At 42.4% G+C, this 21,979-nt stretch overlaps 1 protein-coding gene across 3 annotated transcripts in view; it reads right to left on the reverse strand.

Annotated features, from left to right (window-relative positions):
* Nucleotides 1-21,979, reverse strand: part of dph6 (diphthamine biosynthesis 6) — a 264,965-nt gene that overhangs the window by 22,306 nt on the left and 220,680 nt on the right. For all 3 annotated transcript variants that reach the window (XM_055640695.1, XM_055640694.1, XM_055640696.1), the window contains one exon: nt 13,535-13,925. In XM_055640695.1, coding sequence (XP_055496670.1) covers nt 13,535-13,925 — 391 coding nt within the window. The remainder of the gene's footprint in view (nt 1-13,534; nt 13,926-21,979) is intronic.

Raw genomic sequence — 21,979 nt, forward strand, 5'->3', positions numbered from 1 at the left:
AAAAAGCTGGAGTCCGTTCTCACTACTTCTACAGAACAAAACAATGCTATTAAAGATCTGGAAACTGTGACTAACGATATGTCTGAAGCGATGAAGAGAATATAAGAAGATCTAGGCCAAGTCTCTGGGCAACTGGCTAGAATGACCGACAAATGCCTCGATCTTGAAGCTCGGTCCAGAAGGCAGAACTTAAGGATAGTTGGAGTGAAAAGGGAAGGAAACTGGAATAGACCCTCGGGATTTCACTGCCAACCTACTTCAACAAGTATTCAAGTTGTCTGAAAAAACGAAAGTAGATGTTGCACACCGAGTTCAGAGAGCATACTCGAGCGCAGGAGCCCTACCAAGACAGATTATCCTGAAACTTCATGACATAGCAGTTCTTGAAGACATTATGAAGAAAATAACATTTGGAAAAAATCTGATGTTCGAAGGAGAATGTAAGATTCTTCAGAGACTATCCAGCAGAAGTGGCGAAGAAACGTGCCCTCTTTACAAAGACCCGGCTGATTCTTAAAGGAATTCCAAACCTAAGATATGGTATAATATATCCTGCTAAACTGAGGGTCACATATAATGACGGAGCGTTTCTTTACTGATCCAGAAGAAGCATTTAAATACACGCAAGACCTAAAAAAGGACATTAAAGGATAAGTAAAATGTCACTGCTTTGCTGATGTACCTTTTATATATATTTATAGGGGGTAAACTGAGAGAATATGCCTTTTTAAATAAAAATAAGTACAAATGTTGCAGATAAGATGGCCGACCAATTCGCATGCGCTTATGTCTAGACATCTTATCAGGTTTGGAATGCAACATGTCCTCCTCAAAGACAAAATCTTTTCGAATGAAAGATTTAATAAAATGGAACTACGCAGTATAGAAAACAAATTAAATGGAGTGGAATGTAATTATCCACTAACAAATAGATATAAACAATTTTATACTAACACATAAGTAATTGGACTAACTCATGTATCTTAATCTAAAATACAATAAATCACATAAACGACATCTATGTAAACCCAAAGAAACGGGCGGATTGGCGTTCCCCAATTTCTTATACTACTATTGGGCAGCGAATATTAAAAATGTAATTTGCTGGTTGGATAACGCATGATAACAGGTAGACTGGTTAGTAATGGAGAGAGAAGATTGCTTGCCTTTTAATAAAGGCGCGATCCTTCTCTCCCCAATAAAGTTGAAGAACACAATATATGAGAAAAATCCAATTATTCACAGCACTTTACGAATTTGGAGACAAGTAAAATCTACTTTTAAACTAAGAAATCTATCTCTTCTTTCACTAATAACCCGTCGTTCAAGCCATCTATTATAGATAAAACGTTTGTTTATTGGGAAAGACTAGGAATTAAAAAGGTTGGAGATTTGTACGAGATGGGAAAACTCCTATCATTCAAGAAATTACAGTCGAAATACAATCTGAAAGGTAATCAATATTTTAGATATCTTCAAATTCGAGATTATTTGAAAACATATACCCACGATTATCAAACTCTGCTGCCAGATATATTAGACGAAGGTATCAATAGAAACTCTGACAGAAACAATCTAATATCATACGTACAATATCCTTCTTAATATAGAAATCCCATCGTCAGACGTAATTAGAAGAGAATGGGAAGAGGAATTAGGCCTAAAAATCTCCAAAGACTGATGGGAAAAATATCTTTTATATATACATAATTGTTCGATTAATGTTAGACACACTTTAATCCAATTCAAAATACTCCACAGACTACTACTCAAAAACTAAACTGAATAAGATTTTTTCAAATGTATCTCCTATTTGCGACAAATGACTCTCTCAAGAAGCAACTATAACACACTCCTTTGCCTCTTGCATAAAACTCCATAACTTTTGGAAAGAAATGTTTGAAATGTTCTCAAAATTATTAAAAACAAAACTGGACCCCCATATAGAACTGATTATTTTCGGAACAGCAGGAGCCTGCCCTGAGCTATCAATATTTCAAAGACATTTCCTTAATTATGGCCTGATAATGGCGAAAAAACATATATTTAAATTTTGGAAAAATACATCTCCCCCAACTCTTAAAATGTGGATTAAAAAACATGTCTGAGACGCTACATCTTGAAGATATGAGACTTGTTTTAGCAGGAAAATCAGAGCAATTTTCAAAGATATGGTCTCCTTTCATTGATTCATTACAAGGATAGTATGGTGCAACACAACTTCGGAATTAAACCGAATTACGGACTGGGTGATGGGTGTGGTGAGAAATGAAGCAGGTATATCAACACTTTTTTTTTTTCCTTTTTTTCGTTTTTGTCTTTTTTTTTTTTTTTTTAAGTTTTAACTTACTCACTCTTTGATTACACTCATTTGGTAAGTTAGGGGTTCTATTCTTACACATTCACTTTCTTTTTCACTTTCTTTCTTTCTTGCTCTTTCTCTCTTTTTTAATTTCATCTTTGTTAAAATTAAAATGGAAGCTGTACAATAAATGTATTATGTCATATGCCGCGGTCTATACTTTTGTACACTGCTTCGAATAAAACTATAAATTAAAAAAATATATATATATTTTCAATTTGTGTTAGTTTTTAGTTTTACTGTTAGAGAGATGCAGCGTGGAAACAGGCCCTTCGGCCCACCGAATCCACTATGACCAACAATCACCCCATGGACTAGGTCTATTCTACACACAAGGGACAATTTACAGAAGTCCATTAACCTGTAAACTCTGTAAAGACAGCACTCGAAGTCAGGATCGAACCTGATTCTCTGACGTTGTGAGGCAGCAACTCTACTGCTGCGTCATTTTAAACTACTAATTTTCTCCCACATGCTTAACTCATCTGCTGGATGGAAAAAGATGAGTTTGCTTTCTGTAGCTGCACGCCAACTGTGACCACGTGCGGTTGCTCTGGTTTCCTCCCACAGCCCCCCCACTTTTTTAGCGATGTTTCCCCCAGGAGTTAGCGGCCAGCCCAGCAGATGTACTTTAGTAATCGACACGGATGGTTCAGTGGCTGCAGGAAGCACCAACTTCACCCGTAACACACCAGTGAGGGGGGGGGGGTCAGCAACTCCCCGTGGTAGGGGCAGGTTGGTGGGCCGGTGAACGTGAAGGGTGGGGTGAAGGGAGGGAGAGTGGAGGCTTCCCACACTCACACACGGAGCTGTGTGGAAGCGATCAACGGGAGGAGAGCCCGGGGTCTGAGGGCACAAGGTCAAGGGCTAGGACAGAGAGCTGCCATGCCAAAAACTGGCTAACCCTGGATAGATTGCAGGGTCAGCTCTGGTCTCACACCTGGAATTATGTCAAGTTTGCAGGGAGGTCAGAATGGGTGACAATGAAAGGTCTCAGTCATGCGTAGACTCTCGAGCTATTTACGTTGCAGGGGAGGGGAGTAGGAGACTGAGAGCATGTTCACAATCCTGTGGTGGAACAAACATGGAGAAGTTGTTCCTAGAGAGGTACAACATGGACTTCGGGTGATCACACCAGCGGCAATCGGCAGAGAGTGGAGAGACAGCGCTTCAGGAGACCCTTCACAAAGAGGGCTGGGCCTAGCAGTGAAGGGGAAACCTTGTAAAAGTCTGGGAGGAAGGGCAAGGGAATAGGGGGGGATAGACACAAAATGCTGGAGTAACTCAGTAAGGCAGCATCTCTGGAGAAAATGAATGGGTGACGTATTGTTTCGGGTCAAAAATAATAATCACCTGCTCCTATTTCTCATGTATGTAAAAAAATACTCCAAACAAAAAACATTGAAATACTTCTACAATGCACTAAAACATGATTTTACGACATCAAATTTCAAAAAGTCCCTACCGTGGGAGGGGGGGGTGCCCCCTCCACACCCTCCCACCGCTCGGTCGCTTTGCAAGCTCGCCGAGTACTCCCGAGGCCGGTGATCAGTGATTGCTCAGCCCCCCCACTTTGCAAAAACGCTCCGCGGCCCCTGATGTAGGTTTGTAGGTTAATTGGCTTCTGTAAATTGTCCCTAGTATGTCGAATAAAATTAGTGACTGCAGGTTGGCATGGACTCGGTGGGCCGAAGGGCCTGTTTCCACGCTGTATCTTGAAAACTAAAATGAAAATATGTTGAATCATACTTTATTTTTCTGTTTTTAGAAGGCAAGGGTTTGTATAAAGCAAATAATGCACTGTTGAAGCTCATTTGCATTTTATGCAGGTAGAGAGAGCGCCATAGAGACAAGACAATGGTAAATGTTCCAGATGGGCTTCATCTCCCTTGAGAAAGCACATCTTGACGTTGATCCCAGAAACACCCAACTGAGACAAAGAACAAACCGCAGAAGGAACTATTGTAATTTTCCTCTTCCCACTCTGAGGCATGGAGCATCAATATATGACCAAGCTGTGCCAGTAGGGCCACACAAATGTTCAACTTTGTTTTGATGCTGCATTTTTGACAGCTGCTTTCGATTTTCCCCTTATTACTTAGTGTGCAACTGGATTGTTTTTACTATAGTTTGAGACAATTCCCAAGGCTAAAGAATGTAGCATAATGCATGACTAATCCACAGCAGGCAATGTAAATCTTTGCAATATAAAACATATTAATTTATAGCACATATCAGTGCACTCCTAATACAGAGAAATTATAGTAATGAGATACTGCTGAATGTGTTTGTTTTTATACATGCATTACTCACTTTGTACTATGTTGCCTGGGGCTATAAAATTAGTATTCAGCATAGCGCCAAGGAAACAGTACATGAAACAAAGACTGTTAGAGAAAATATTGATCTTTTATCAAATTTGCTACTGAAAGTTCTGCACAGATTCCCTGTTATAGGAATATAAAGAAAGAGAACAACTGTAGTGAATGGAGCAGTGACTGAGTGAGTGCAAACCTCCATCTGAAGTGTATTGGACTGTGGAGTTTTTGATTTCACATACTGTGGAGAGGGGAATAATACAAGTTGTCATCAACATCAAGCATTACTTCTGTGAATCTTTAGTGGACAGTTTCTGTCAGATTCCAAGGTACCAGTCTACAAATGTTTGGTCCATCAGAAGTCAAACAAAGTTGCCAAGCAAACAATTTGAAAAGGTGCAGCAAAACCGAGTAGTGAAGCAGAAAATGCATCCCAAAGACGTGCAGGTTTGTGGGTTAATTGGCCTCTGTGCAGCGAGTGGTGGAGAACGTGGGATAATGCGGAGCCTGTTTGAATAGGTGATTCATCGGCGGCGTGGTCTTGGTGGGTCGAAGGACCTGTTTCCACACTGTATCTCAAAAAAAGAATACATTTGCCAAGAAACTAGACGCAAGGGATTGCAGATGCTGGTTTACAAAATAAATACACAATATGCTGGGGTAACTCAGCAGGTTGGACGACTCAAGTCAGCATTCAGCACGTGTCTTTTGACAAGAAAGTGCTTGCAACAGAACAGCTTTAGTTACCATAGCTCATATGAAGCAATGATGTGCACATGACAGAGGTTCCTACATTCACACAGAATAAACATCTCCATGGAAAAAGAACTGCATCTGATTCCCACAGACATGGAGACAGATGTTTTACTATTCAAATTATATCTATTGTAGTACTGACCTGCCATCTACCTCGTAGTCATAGTCATACAGCATAGAAATAGACACTCGGTCCAACTTGCCCACTCTGACCAAAATGTCCGATCTACATGAGACCCACCTGTATGTGTTTGTCCCATGTCCCTCCAAACCTATCCTATCCATGCACCTGTCCAATTTTGTCTTAAACATTGTGATAGCACCTGCCTCCTCCAGCAGGATGCTCCGTACACCCACCACCTTTTGTATAAAAAAGTTACCCCTCAGGTTCCTGTTAAATCTTTCCCACCTCACCGTAAACCTCTGTCCTCTGGTTCTCGATTCCCCTACTCTGAGCTAGAGACTGTGTGTTTACCTGATCTTTTCCTCTCATGATTTTGTACACCTGTATAAGATCACACCTCATCCACCTGCGCTCCAAGGAATAGAGTCCTGGCCTGCTCAACCTCTCCCTATAGCTCAGGCCCTCGAGTCTTGGCAACATCCTGGCCAGAGTGAGGCCCACCGTAAATTGGAGGAGGAGCACCTCATATTTTGCTTGGGTGGTTCACATCCCAGTGGTATGAACATTGACTTCTCCAATTTCAGGTAGTCCCTCTGGAAGAGAGGAGGGGGCAGGCCAAAACGTGAACACATTGTCCTGCCCCTCCCCTCCAGCTTTCTTCCCCTCCTCACACCTACAATCAGTTTGATGTGTCCCAAACCAAAATATCATCACTCCAATATTCTCCAGAGATGCTGCCTAACGCGCTGAGTTACTCTGCCATTTTGTGTCTTTATTTACAGACACCAATGCTTGCTGAAGTTGTCCAAGCCCACTGAGCTTTATTCCCGTGACATATGTCCAGGCACATGTTTATTTCTGTAAAGCAAGAGAGAGCAACTCCACCCCAGTCAAAGTTCTCCCATCCAGCTAGTCTTTAGAGTTTAAGACTTCAGGGATACAGCGCGGAAACAGGCCCTTTAGCCCACCGAGCCTGCCCCGACCAGTGATCACCCCGTACACTAACCTACGCACACTAGGGCCAATCACACGCAATCACAGGGAGAATGTACAAACTTCATACAGACAGAACTTGGTCGTGGTCTGTGGCGCCGTAAGGCAGCAACTCCACTGCTGTGCCACTGTGTCCCCCGTAGTCCTCCTAATCATGGAAAGTTCCATCAACCTCACAGTGGCCAGTTATCCCCAGAGTTTGGTTAAGAAGAGACCGCGTACAAGTTCTCAATCAATGAATGAAAAACTCAATCACAGCAGGAAACCAAACTGTCAGTTGTTTCGAGTAGTTGGCAGTCCAATGCAATAATCCTACATTACAACAGAGACAACACTTCAAAAGTACTTCACCGTTTGAAAGACTAGTTCTTTCTTTTTTCTATTATTCTATGTAGTTGATAGTGACAGATTTCACATTGGGATGCACCAAACATCAAAGTCAGCATTGAGATAATGCAGCATATGTTGAATATAATTTTGAAAATTATCTCCACAGTTAGTGTTTCTATTTTTGTAGCATTCATTGGCCAGGGTTTGCTCATGCACAAGACACGAGTGTTGCATTGATACTTTATCATGCACTTCTGGTCAGCAGGAGTATGCAAGAATTCACAGTGTTCACACTGTTAGATTACATTACAAAAATCTTTGGGCCGTACAGTGGGTGCAACAGTTGAGTTGCTGCCTTACAGCGCCAGAGACCAGGGTTCGAACCTGACTACGGGTGCTGTCTGTACGGAGTTTGTACATTCTCCCAGTGGCCGCGAGGGTTTTCCGCAGGTATTCTGGTTTCCTTCCACATTCCAAGGGTACTCGACTGCAAATGGTTAATGCCTCCAAATAACGAGAATTATATTTCCCACATGGGAATGGTAGACTTTAATGCCCTTAAGCACTCTCCTATTAAGCATTTTATAACAAACTGCATGATTGCAACATAAATGTAAGCATTTTCATTTCTCGTTATAACTGTACAAGATCTTGTTTGTCATGTATGATTGATTGAACAAGCTCTTGTAATATTCCATTAATGAAGCTATCTGGGAATTTGAAGTAAATGATAATGGGCTAAAACCATGGTTGAAACCTTAAGTGGAATTTCTCTTTATGGAACAGATCTTAAAAATGATATTCTCTTCCACCCAGAGAAGGGAATTGCTTTTGAATGTGCCAGATTTTGACCTAACGTATAATTGGACTGACTCACAAAATATTGAGTAGAAACATGGTATCAAATGGACATTTGACTCTGATCGATGACACCCCGTGCAGATGGATTATATAATTCACTAAAGCACAAGCACACGATGGCAAAGTCATAAAAGTTATTGAAGGAAGATATATAAACTATCTGCTGCTGTAGGAGGATAGAGAAGAGTGAGTCAGATTGTTTAATAAAGCTTTTCATTCTTGTGCTATTTTCAAAATTTACAATAAGCATACGGTGGCACGGCAGTGCATCGGTAGAGTTGCTGCCTTACAGCACCAGAACGCCGGGTTCCAACCTGATTATGGGTGCTGTATGTACGAAGTTTGTGTGTTCTCCCCATGATCATGTGGGTTTTCTCCGGGTGCTCTGGTTTCCTCCCTCACTCCAAAGACGTGCAGGTTTGTAGGTTAATTGGCGTTGATAAAAATTGTTAATTGTCCCTAATGTGTAGGATAGTGCGAGTGTACGGGGATCATTGGTCGACACTTATAAATAATTTTATTTTAAGCTTCATGTTTTGGTGGTGCATACAAAAAATTAGTCTTTTGTTTCAAATCTTGTGAGATTTTTTTTCAGGACATAAAACAAGGTAGCTTGATGATTAAGTCATCATAGGTTTAGGTTTATTAATGTCATGTGTACCGAGATACAGTGAAAACCTTTGTTTTGCATGCTATCCAGTCAGATCAGATAAAACTGGATATAATTGTAATCCGGTCAAACTCAAGTACAAAATATGGAGCAAAGGGGAAGACACAGAGTGCAGAATATAGTACTAAGCATTGTTGCGATTCAGTTCCACAGACTAAGTCGAATGTCCACAATGGGCTAGAAATTAATTGGACAGTACCCTAGCTTAGGGAAGGACCATTATACAGTATAATTAAATTAAAAAATATGATTGTCCTCGTGCTGCTGATGTTTTAAATTACACCAAGCAAGAAAATATCTTTAATCTTTCATCTACTGGATCTTTGCAACCTGAAGTAAAAATTATTGTGAATAAATTTGACAATCCGTATGAAAAAATGTCATTTTTAATCCCTAGTTCTTCCCTCACATTTTGTTCCACATTGTACAGAAGCAGACCTTAAATGAATTACACTGAGCGGACTGTAAATTTTCACAGCTCATTTGAAAGTGTCTGATCTTTGCATAAAGACAACATAGTCTTTCTACTATGTTCAAATTTGTCTTCAAAATGGAACAATATAATTCTCTGGCTCTGCCGCCGTCATTGATGCACGGGCTATACCCTTAAACAATTCAGATACTCGAGTCAAACCATATTTTCTTCCCTTATCTACAATATGCTTTTTCAGAGAACATTTATCATGAGAAAAAGGGTCCACATGCACTTTTTAGAGATACTAGACTAAGTGCAGATCCGTTGGGTCTGCTCCCCAATGGTGTGCGTTGGGGAGGTGATGAAGCTGTTTTTGAAATGAGGTCCTCCCCCTGTCGTCACTGGAAGGTGGTGGAATATTCTTTTTCACTCTACCATTGGGGGGGGGGGGGGGGGGGGGGGGGGGGTGGAGACACATTGGAAGCTGGTATTTTAAAAGGTGGTTTTGGTCTTTAATCATGAATAGCCGGGCGGGGGGGGGGGGGGGGGGGGGGTCGCGGGGGGAGGGGGCGGGAGGTGTGAATAACCCATGGGAGAGGGGGCTGTGAATAACTCGGAGGGGTGGGGGGGGGTGTGTGAATAACCCATGGGTGGGCATTTAAAAACTTGGTTTCCGCTAATATTAAAACTCTATAACTTTGAAACATAGCATGAAATGTGAAGTGAAGCAGTTTATTTTGTCGACAGGGTTAATGTGATTAATAATCTGTAAAAATGTCTGTGCTAGCGCGTGGCATTTTGACAAAGGTAGAAAGACACTCTGGATACTTTCAAGAGAGAGCTAGAAAGGGCTCTTAAAGATAGCGAAGTCAGGGGATATGGGAGATGGCAGGAACGGGGTATTGATTGTGGATGATTAGCCATGATCACATGGTGGTGATAACTCGAAGGGCCGAATGCCCTACTCCTGCACTTATTGTCTTTTGACCCATACACACACACGCATACACGCGCACACACACACAAGATGTGACTTTTACAGGTATACTAGACCAAGTGCAGAGGGTCTGCTCCTCTGACGCACTGGTTCCCTACCCGTAGCCCCCATTTTTAAAGCATTAATAATGTGTCAAATATAGGATGAAATCTTCACTGAGGCTGATCACTTCTAGCTGAGCCATTGTGACATCATCAGGAAGCTGGTGGTTTTAATTTCAAAGTCTTTTGAGTTTTTTAGACTTCTAATCAGTAATGAGTCGAGAATAAGTCGAGAAATAAAGCATAAATGGTTCAGATAAGGAGGTCCCGTCTTCGACGGGAAAAATGTCAATCAGAATATGTAAAATTGTAATCGTTACCACGTAATGTTTTTGTGAAGATGTAAAGACAACCACATATACATACACACAAACACATACATATATACACAAATACAAGATCAGACTTTTAATAAGTGTATGATATAGATAGATAGATGGCCAAAGTTTGAAGGAACCACTTAAATAATGGAAGAGGCACAAAAAGCGGGAGTACCTCAGCGGGACAGGCAGCATCTCTGGAGAGAAGGAATAGGTGATGTTCCGGTTCTGAAGAAGGGCCTCGACCGAAAACGTCACTGGGTGGCCCTTCGTGGGTCTGTCCTTTTTGCCTTTTTTTTGTTATTTTTAGTGTGTTTAAAAAGTATGTGTTAATGTTCTCTGGTATGTTTTATGTGGGGGGTGGGAGGGGGAACCTTTTTTTCAATCCCTTACCTTGCCGGAGATGCGATTGTTTTCCGGATCGTATCTCCAGTCGCTCTGCGGCCTAACATTGTGGAGCTGGCGGCCTTGCTCTGGACTGACTTTGAGCCCCACCGCGGGGCATGGACTTATCATTGGAGCCAATTCCTTGCCTGGGATCGACGCTCCAACCGCGGCCTGCAGACTTTAACATCAAGGAACTCGCAGTCTCGGGTGGAGACCAACGTTAGGAAGCTCCAAAAGCCGCACGACGTACGACTAGCCCCAACCCGGGATATGATTGTCCGGCGTGGGGGAGTTGAGATTCCCCCGATGCAGGAGCTTGATAACCCCGCCGGCTACGGGAGTAAGATCATCCCGTCAATGGAAGGTTGGATGCCCCCAATCGCTGGAGGACAAAGAAGGGAGAGATTGAACTTTTTTCGCCTTCCGTCACAGTGAGGAATGTGGAGGATTCACTGTGGTGGATGTTCATGTTAAAATGGATTTTGTGTGTTCTGTTGCTTTTTTATTAGTATGACTGTATGGCAAATCAAATTCCTCGTATGTTGTAAAACATACTTGGCTAATAAAGTATGATTATGATTTCTTCTTCCCAGAGATGCTGCCTATCCCGCTGAGTACAAGCTAAACACACATGAATACTATTTCTGCAGAATCTTAAATTACAGAGTAAAAAAGTATTCAAAAGCATTGTACCTTGTTGTCTGATTTGTTTACTTTAGCTTAGTTTAGCCTAAGCTGGAAAAGGCCTTGCACCCCTTGCCGACTGGTGATCGCCTGTGATTAGTTCTATCATACACGCCAGGGACAATTCACAGAAGCCAATTAACTTACAAACCTGCACGTCTTTGGAATCTTGGAGGAATCCGAAGCATCCAGAGGAAGCCCACACAGTCACAGGGAGAATGTACAAACCCTACACAGACAGCACCCGTAGTCAAGATCAAACCCAGGTCTCTGGCGCTGTAAGGCATCTGATGGGATTCTTCAGAAGTGTCTCGACCCGAAACGTCACCGATTCCTTCTCTCCAGAGATACTGCCTGTCCTGCTGAGTTATTACAGCTTTTTGTGTCTATCTTTGGTTTAAACCATCATCTGCAGTTCCTTCTTACACACTTAAATAATGGAAAGTTATCCAAGCAGAATTTGTGCAGAGGGGAATTCCAGGCACTTGTGGATGGCTAAAGGGATGGGTACATGGTCAACTGTCAAAGGTCAAGTCAAGTGTGTTTCATTGTCATATGTCCCAAAAGGGAACACTGACATTCTCACCTGCAGCAGCACAATGGACAGATTAAACTTAGTACTCAATAAACACAATAATTAACAAAAATAAATTAGTATATAGAGAAAAAAAATATGTACTATATATAGAAGCATATAATATATATATATATATAGAAATATACAGAAATGTCCAGTGCATTTAAATATAAACACACACAAGTAAATATATATACATACACATATATGTATATACACACACATATGTTGTCTTTATATAGGTATGTGTGTGTGTGTGTGTGTGTGTGTGTGTGTGTGTGTATATATATATATATATATATATATATATATATATATATATAGATAGATAGATAGATAGATAGATAGATAGATAGATAGCCTTTTATTGTCATTCAGACTTAGTCTGAACGAAATTGCAGCAGTCATACATATAATACAATACAATAAAACAACAATAAACACACATTAACATCCACCACAGTGAGTCCACCCAGCATCTCCTCACTGTGATGGAGGCAAAAGTCTTAGGTCGCAGTCTCTTCCCTCATCTTCTCCCTCTGCGCTGGGGCGATACCCCCCACCCCCCCCGGGCGATGTTAAGAACAGTCCCGCGGCTCAAACACTGCGGCCCGGGGTGGTTGAAGCTGCCGCCCACCAGTCCTTCAGAAACAGCTGCTGGCCCGCGGCCGAACCCCGGACTCAGGCCACCGCCGCCAGAACACCGTCCCAGCCACCCTCACGTGAGTACTGTGCCGTCTTCAGCCTCGGGCTGGGCCGCCCTGACTTGGGCGCCGAACCTCCCTCGGGCTGCCAGCGCCGCACCTTCCCGAGCTCGGCCGCTCCGACGGGAGCCTCGTTCCACCCTCGGGCTGGCCGTCCTCACGGGAGCGTCCCAGCCTCTTCCAGCCCTGAGCCGGACCACCCACACGGGAGCGAGCTCAAAGCAAGTCCTGGCGGGCTCTGCCTCCGGAGCCTCGAGGTCGTCAGCTCCATTAGGCCTCAGCGCAGACGGAGGCAGAGAAGGGGAATACGACAAAAAGGTCGCATTCCCCCACAGGGAGAGACTGCAAACCCCGTTTCAACCCCCCCCCCAAAACACAAACTAAAACTAAAAAACTAAACTAACCAAACAAATAAACAACATAAAAAACACAAAGACAACGGGACCGCTGGTAAGCCGCTGCAGCCAGAGCCGCGCCGCCACTCCTTGTATGTATATGTATGTATATGTATGTATATGTGGCACGCATGTGTATGTGTGTATTATGCATCTAAGTGCATGTGCGCGCATGGAGCTTAGTTGGAGGTTGTGTTTAATAGCCTGATTGTTGTCGGAAGGAGCTGCTCTTGAAAGTTAGTTGTCAGGCCTTCTTCCCGATGACAGGAGTTAAATGAGTGTGTGGCCAGGGTGGTGTGGGTCTCTGATGATGCTGGTTGCCTTGCTGAGGCAGCATAGCCTGTAGATCCCTTTGATGATAAGGGGGTCAGTAGGGGAAGAGGAGAGAGCAGACAAGAGGCCAGAAGGAAAGGAATGAATGGTTTGCGGAGAAAGGTTGTTAGTATTTATGGCACTCACTGCTGGGAAAATTGCTCATCTCAAAATGTCAGGCAAGTCTGGGATTTAAACATCTATCTCTAAGTGACTAGTTCAACCTCCTGTCGTTGGGCTTACACGTTTTCAACTAAACTATAACTTATAGCAAAGCGATGTCCTTACCTCTTTGCACTAAGCTGGGATTTATGGCATCTTCACAGTAAAACATTTTGAAGCAGACAGGAATCACATCCTCAGGAAGCTTATCCATTGCTTGCTGGAAGACCACAGCTAGTTCTTGCAGTGCAGCCTTTAAACTCAATGAATTCACGGGCGAAAGCAGAAGACTCAGCGACAGTGAGATAGCAGCACTAGACGGCGAACCTGACGTCACCACTTTACAATTGATTTCATAAACGTCCAATTTCTTGTTTAGGATGAAGGATTTTCTCTCCCGGGCCTCGTGGGTCGTGGCGATGGCGTGCCACTCCACTGCTGCACCTTTCGGCAGATGTGGGATGGCAACTACTACAAGTATTCCAGGGGTAGCTTCCATCATTCCGTAGCCTTCATCCTGTGATAAAAATAAATGAGGTCAATGAGCGCAAGTCACACAAATCCACCGATCTCAAGGAAATGGCAGAAGCGATCAGGGCGGCAGAAGCTCCAGACGAGGCAGACCGTGCTCGCCCACCGCCGAACCGGGAACACACCTGGAGTCGTCTGAGGCCCTTCTCCTGCTCACCCCTTACCCCAGAGGAGGGGGGGGGGGGGGGGGGGGGGGGGGGGGGGGGGGGAGTCAGAGATAGTGGCGGAACCTGGACAAAGGGTATTTTTCAAGATGGTGGCGGACGGAGGAGAGGATTGGTGTCGCTAGGACAACGGGGCTTTAAGGCCAAGGTAAGACTGCACTCTTATGAACTTTGCTGCTTTGTGAGCGCCAGAATTGTGGCAGCACATTGTGTACTGACTCAACGAAGTCTCATGTCTAAGGAAAGTAATGGATAGGAAAGGTTTAGAGGGAAATGGGCCAAATGCAAGTTGGTGGGATAAGTGTAGATGATGTATCTTGGTTGGCATGGGGACATTTTCATGACTCAATATTTCTGATTCCAACCTACTTCATTGTGGCCTTTGCACTTTGTTTTTTATCTGCACTTTCTCTGTAGCTGCAACACTACACTCTGCACGTTGTTTCAATAGACAATAGACAATAGGTGCAGGAGTAGGCCATTTGGCCCGTCGAGCCAGCACCGCCATTCAATGTAATCATGGCTGATCATCCCCAATCAGTACCCCGTTCCTGCCTTCTCCCCATATCCCATGACTCCGCTATGTTTAAGAGCCCTATCTAGCTCTCTCTTGAAAGCATCCAGAGAACCTGCCTCCACCGCCCTCTGAGGCAGAGAATTCACACTCACCACTCTGTGAGAAAAAGTGTTTCCTCGTCTCTGTTCCAAATGGCTTACTCCTTATTCTTAAACTGTGACCCCTGGTTCTGGACTCCCCCAGATCCAGCAAAGGTTCTGGTTCTGGTTTCCTTTCTCCTTTTGCACTACCTGTTGTGCTCATGCATGGTTTGATTTTCACATGTGGATGATTTTCCTGCTTTTTCACTGCTTTTTGGTACAGGTTACTATAGTAAACCAATCCCATTCCCAGGACCACACTTAAACAAATGTTAAGACTGGAGTGCATGAGAGTGCAATCAAATGTGTGTGCAAGAGTTTAAAGCAGCCAGCCTCACGGTGAAAAGCAGTTGTTGTTGTAATTGGTACGGCAGCCTGTTCCAGTGCATAAAGAAAAAGCCATCCTCATCCATAAGGCAGCTGAAAGCTCACATGAAGAACACCCTTTGTGTTTGCAGTAACCCACATTAAAACTAAAAACACATACAATACATCCTTTAGTTTAGTTTTAGTTTAGGGATACAGCGTGGAAACAGGCCCTTCGGCCCACCGAGTCCACGCTGACCAGCGATCACCCCATACAGTAGCACTATTATACACACTAGGGACAATTCACAATATTACCGAAGCCAATGAACCTACAAACCTGCACGTCCTTGGAGTGTGAGAGGAAACCGGAGTACCCGGAGAAAACCCATGCTGTGAGAATATACAAACATACAGACAGCACCCGTAGTCAGGATCGAACCCAGGATTCTGGCACTGTATGGCAGCAACTCTACTGCTGCCCCACTGTATCGCTCAAGACTTCCTCTTTCTTTGGACAGAAATATGTTGCGATTATGCGTGTCATTAATTTAGTTGTCAAATTGTGAAATGGAGTATTTGTAACCTATTATTATGCACTGGTCCTGGGACTCACTTTGCTGTTGAATTCCCATAACATCCAATTCCTTTATGTGTCCAAAAATCTATCAGTCCCAGACTAGAATATACTCAATGTCTACATATCCCCAAAACTCCAAGGTAGAAAACTCAACAGAATGAACCAATGTGTCAATAATATTTTTCTCCTCGTAGTATTAAATGGCCAATCTCAAAGAATGAGATGATGGTGTCTTAGAATCTTACACGTCCTTCTCAATGTTCTGATTTGTAGAGAATGTAGATGAAGCTTAAGCTATATATCCTGAAAAGAGAGAGGAATGGCTGATACTTATGCCGTTGCTGGTAACATGTAGTATTTTAATCACAATTACTGGTGCTGACCACATATATAGGATTAATGCACTTCCTGAGCTACTGCATCTTAGTCCTCAGGTTAGACAGTGGCCTCCGTGGCCATCTGTGCTCCTCGCTTTCTTATGATATGTCTGGAGGGCTCCCTAGTCTCTTACTGCACCTCTTCCAGGACAAGGGGTCACAGCTTAAGGATAAGGGGGAAATCCTTTAAAACCGAGATGAAAATAACTTTTTTTCACACAGAGAGTGGTGAATCTCTGGAACTCTCTGCCGCAGAGGGTAGTCGAGGCCAGTTCATTGGCTATATTTAAGAGGGAGTTAGATGTGGCCCTTGTGGCTAAGGGGATCAGAGGGTATGGAGAGAAGGCAGGTACGGGATACTGAGTTGGATGATCAGCCATGATCATATTGAATGGTGGTGCAGGCTTGAAGGGCCGAATGGCCTACTCCTGCACCTAATTTCTATGTTTCTATGTTTCTATAACAACTGGAACTTGTAAATGGTGCTAAATCTGGCACCTTTGTATTCTGCCTCAGTGTGCTACTGCTATACACTTGTACTCTATCCAAATGCATATCTAAGATATATCTAAGTGCTTATGTATGGTGATACTTGTACTGAACTGTATACAAAAATGAATTTTGTTGTACCTTGGTGCATGATAAATGAAGTACTATTGCACCATTGAAACTAGCCAATTTTCTAAATGCCAAGTTTTAAAAGTTAACTAGTGATGCGTGCCAAATCTTTTCATTAAGTGCTAAACAATAACACAATGAGATAAAAGATAAAATTGGCACATTCTTTTCATATCAACGACACACAATTTTATCTGGATGAGTAGTATTCAGATCATTACATTAACAGAAAAAACAAAAGTTTGTTACTTAAATATTCCTTAAATGCATTTTAGATCAATGGCAGTAAACCTAAATGTCACACATATACTGTAACTCGGCCATCTTAGGTTTTTACTTTTCACAGGTAGGAATTTCACGACTGACCACAGCAAACTTCATGAAATATTGCAAATCAAACTGCTCTTTCAATCTTTCTTTGCAAAAGCTTTAATCTAATAGTTGAGTAGTTCATAACAAGCTTTAGCCAGGGCGACATTGCAGTAAGAGAATGAAATGCAACTCTCAATAAAAAATGGACCATCCGGTGAAAATTATTTCTTACTTGCTGTTTGCTGGGGCAGAAATAAACTCCACAAATCACTAAGTGAAAAAAAAAATCTGTATATGCATCAATAAGGGCAGAACACTTATCCCTCTTTCAATTTGCAGGATCAATTTTCACCCACTTGCACTTTCTGAGTGGACTATAATAATAGGTTACACATACTCCATTCCACAACTAGGCTACAAAATTACTGCAAGGAATACCCAACAGCATTTTTCTGCAGTGAAACATATTGCTGCTTGATTGTAGTGTACAGGATAAATAAATGTTAGCAGAGACTAATTGTATATCAACAGCAAACAATCACACGTATCCTTCACTGTATGTGAAATGGCAAAAATAGAAATTATTTTACTTCAAATTGCTAGCACTTGAGACACAAAACGTTTCACAGAGAGCATTTGCTTTTGGTTTTAGGTATGGCAGGAAAGCAGTGAAATGTTACCGACAGATAAATGTTGCATTAGCATTTACACAGGCAAGCTATTCTCCTTCAGGAGACAAATTCTATCCCTGTCAATACTGATTCCACTCCAAGTGGTGGAAAACTGTTTGAAATGATAAAAAAATAGCTCTATGCTGGAAGAAGCCGAGGTCACTCAAGCTTAAAGGCCATTTCCTGGCCCAAGGTGCAGAGGTGCTGTTTGCGAACATATCTACAACTTCCAGGTCAACCCATTCTTCGGCACTAACTTTTATTTTTTCTTGTTCAGCCTGTCATAGGTTGTAATGTCAACCTTCCACTCAAAACACCTTAACAACGTGGATTAGAAGTTTTAGAGATACAGCGTTGAAACTTCAGCCCACCAAGTCCACGCCGACCAGCGATCACCTGTACACTAGTTCCAAACTTACGCACTAGGGATAATTTAAACTTTAGAGATACAGAGCAGAAACTGGCCATCAGCCCACTGAGTTCGGTCACTCGTACGCTAACACTATCCTAACACTCGGGACAATTTACAATCTTACAGAAGCCAATTAATCTACAAATCTGCATGACTTTGGGATGTGGGAAGGAACTGGAACACCTGGAGAAAACCTACGCAGTCACGGGGAGAACATACAAACTCTGCACAGGCAGCACCTGTAGTCAGGATCAAACCCAGGACAATAGGCTGAACTGCTGCACCACTATGTCATCCCTGATGCTTTGTGTCCATGAGAACTGTGGAAAAATATTGCACAGCACTTTCATGGAAATTAATTCAACTTTGTAAACATGTATGAGAACAAGTGTTACTTTAACAGAAATTAAAAATATATAGTATTTCAGAAATATCTTCGAAAGACAATTCTTATGACTGTGTCAGGTCAGAATGAGTTTCTGATGTTTTCAATCATTAGATGTGTTAAGTGATTATTTCACCCCTGTATTAGAAAAAATGCTGTGTATACCACATTTCCACAATGGCCACAACATCATAATCCTAAGCACCGATCTAGTCTCTAAGTTCATCTGCTTCTACACACTGCTTCTGGCATTGAAATAAACACACTTCAGCCCACCAGTGTCACCATATTCCTTCACCTCTGCCTGCATGTCCTTCTTTTGAGAAGATGACAAGGTGGGGAGGGAGTACCAAGAGCTCTGTAAGCAACAATAGAGGAAACGTCACATCACACGAAGAAGGAAAATATCTACAACATGCCTCATCTATACTAGTCCAATCTCCCTGGATTTGGCCCAGATCCCCCTAAACCTGACCTATGTACCATACACCTGTGAAAATGTTTCTTAAATATTACGATAGTACCTGCCTCAATTACCTCCCCCGGCAGCTCGTTCTACATACTCACCACCCTTCTTGTGAAAAAGTTACCCCTCAGGTTCCTATTAAATCTTTTTCTCCCTCATCCTAAACCTATCCCCTCTGGTTCTTGATTCCCCTACTCTGGCAAGAGACTCTGTGTGATTACCCGATCTATTCCTCTCATGATTTTGTACACCTGTATATGATCACCCCTCATTCCCTTGCACTCCAAGGAATAGAGTCCTAACCTGCTTAACCTCTCCCTCGAGTCCTGGCAACATCCTCGTAAATCTTCCCTGCACCCTTTCCAGCTTGACAACATCGAACCTATAACATGGTGCCCAGAACTGAATACAGTACTCTACATGAGGCCTTACCAACGTCTTATACACTATGACCTCACAACTTCTATACTCAATACTTGGACTGGTGAAGGCCAATGTACCAAAATACGTTTTTGACCACTCTATCTACTTGTGACGGCACTTTCAAGAAACTGAAGGAACTCACTGGTGCAAACATGAGAGAGAGTAAACAGAGAGAATGATTACTTGCTCACTGGGAAACACTACCTCCTCATGCCCTGTCTGCAATGTAGCACTGACTGGCCTCAGCCCACCCTGAACCTCTGACCAGATCATTGCCCATGTGGTGAAGTTGAATGTGAGACCGAGATTTCTAAATGTGTTTCAATTCACAAGTATAAGGTACAATTTATTTTTGATGAAAAATTGATTTTTGTCCTGGAAATTCTTCACTTTGATGTGGCGCTGGTCAATCTTTCTCTTACAAGCATATACATTTGGAGCAAAGGTACCACTCACTTCCTCCAGCTTGTTTTCCCATTCAATAAAATCACAGCCAATTGGATTGTAATCTCAATACCACATTCCTGCTACCCCAATTAAGCTTTCAGACCCTGCATTATCAAGAATGCACTTAGTACGACCATAAAACTTTAAAAAAAATCCACTTCTACCGTCACTTGAAGAAGCCAATTCACATGAAGTAGAAACACTCGTAACACCCAAAAAGAAAATGAATGCGTCTTAAAAAAGAAAACCTTCACTGTTAAACAGTGACCCCAGTTCTAAATCCACTCACAAGAGGAAACATTCTGACAAAGGGTTGCAAACCCAAGATGTTAAGCATTTCTCTTTCCACAAGTGCTGCTGACTTGCTGGGTTATTCCAGCATTTTGTGGTTTTGTTTCAGCTACTCAGAAACTGAGAGGGCACTGCAATCTCAGATTGTAAGTAACCTGTCAATGTTGCACACATTACTTCCAAATATGCCGAGATAAACCACCACATTTTAATGTTACCACACAGAACTGCAGATGTGGTTTATACCATAGACACTAAGTACTTACCCCTGCCTCCCCACTTTCAGTCTGAACGGTCCCAACCCGAAACGTCACCTACCCTTTTTCTCCAGAGACGCTGCCTGATCTGCTGAGTTACTCCAGCACTTTGAGTCCAACAACCTAATTTAAAAAATGATTGGCAACAAAACTAGACTTTACAAAGTTTCTGTGTTTCTGCCCCAAAAGAAAAGCAGTGTGCCTGAAGATATTTTTGGAAGTCTCTAGTTTCTTGCCAAAGGGAACAAATTCTAACAACAGTCTGTTTTCTTATGTTGTAAGCAGGAAGTCAAAATTTACAAGCAATATATGTATAGACCTGGTAAAAACCCACAGGATACATCTTTGAACCGCTCAACATTTACATTTTCTGACATTTGTTCCAGGATGGCATTATCAGATAGTGTCCAAGGGCCACATGGAGAAATTCGGCTGTTTAATTTGTGGACTAATGACACCATTGAGTTAGCGGCTTTAGTTCGCTACTTTGGAAACTATATGGTTTAACGGATGCTCTGGAATTCCTGAACCCCGCTTTCCATTAGTTTGGCCAAATCTAATTTTGATTACCCCATCCAGCAGGAATTTTGTAAAATTGTCGAACAGGCAGTAAACACTTTGCTTCTTTGCTATCCTATCCCACACTATTGAGAGAATTTCCATCCTTACTTGTTGATAAAAAACAGTTGCCTTTCTGCATTCCCTGACATAGGTTGATACATGTCTTGATGTGTAAAACCTTTACATGATTTTTAAAAAATGGTTGAATTAATTATTGAGAAAAATAATGTTGGCTGCAGTTGAGCATTTGTAGAGAGGATAACCAAAGCAATATATTAACGTCAATTTTAAGCTGCCCTATGTAAGTGGTGAGGAAAGAATGTAATTCTGATAGTCAGAGGCAAAATAACGGAATGGTCCCTGATTCATTATCTGAGCTCTCAAAATATAGAAATGAGGAACTGCAGATGCTGTATAATATACAAAAGGACGCAAAGTGCTGGAGTAACTCAGCAGGTCAGGCAGCATCTCTGGAGAATATGGATAGGTGATGTTTCGGGTCTCAACTCGACCTGACCTGCTGAGTTACTCCAGCACTGTGTGTCCCTCTGAGCTCTCACTTGGAGTGATACATTGGACTCCATAAAAATCTAAAGACCTACATTGTTTGCATCTCCTCATCAAAATACAGGAACAAGCATTCCTCGACTGACCAAATAAAGTTCATAAGTTTATAGGAGCAGAATTAGGCCATTCCGTCCATCAATTCTACTCCACCATTCAATCATGGCTGATCTATCTTTCCCTCTCAACCCCATTTTCCAGCCTTCTCCCCATAACCCCTGACACCCGTACTAATCACGAATCTGTCAATCTGCGCCTCAAAAATACAGAATGACTTTGCCTCCACAGCCATTTGTGACAATGAATTCCACAGATTCACCACCCTCTGACGAAAGAAATCCCTCCTCATCTCTTTTCTAAAGGTACATCCTTTTATTCTGAGGCTATGGCCTCTGGTTCCAGGCTTCCCACTAGTGGAAACATCCTCCCCACATCCACTATCCAGGCTTTTCACTATTCGGAAAGTATTATTTTCTGTGAAGACAGTTTATTCCAGTGTACACAGATGCATTTTATTGTCTATTCTCTGTTGTCCTGAAGCAATTTGAT

This window comes from Leucoraja erinacea, chromosome 9, assembly GCF_028641065.1.
Source record: "Leucoraja erinacea ecotype New England chromosome 9, Leri_hhj_1, whole genome shotgun sequence".
Lineage (NCBI taxonomy): Eukaryota > Metazoa > Chordata > Chondrichthyes > Rajiformes > Rajidae > Leucoraja > Leucoraja erinaceus.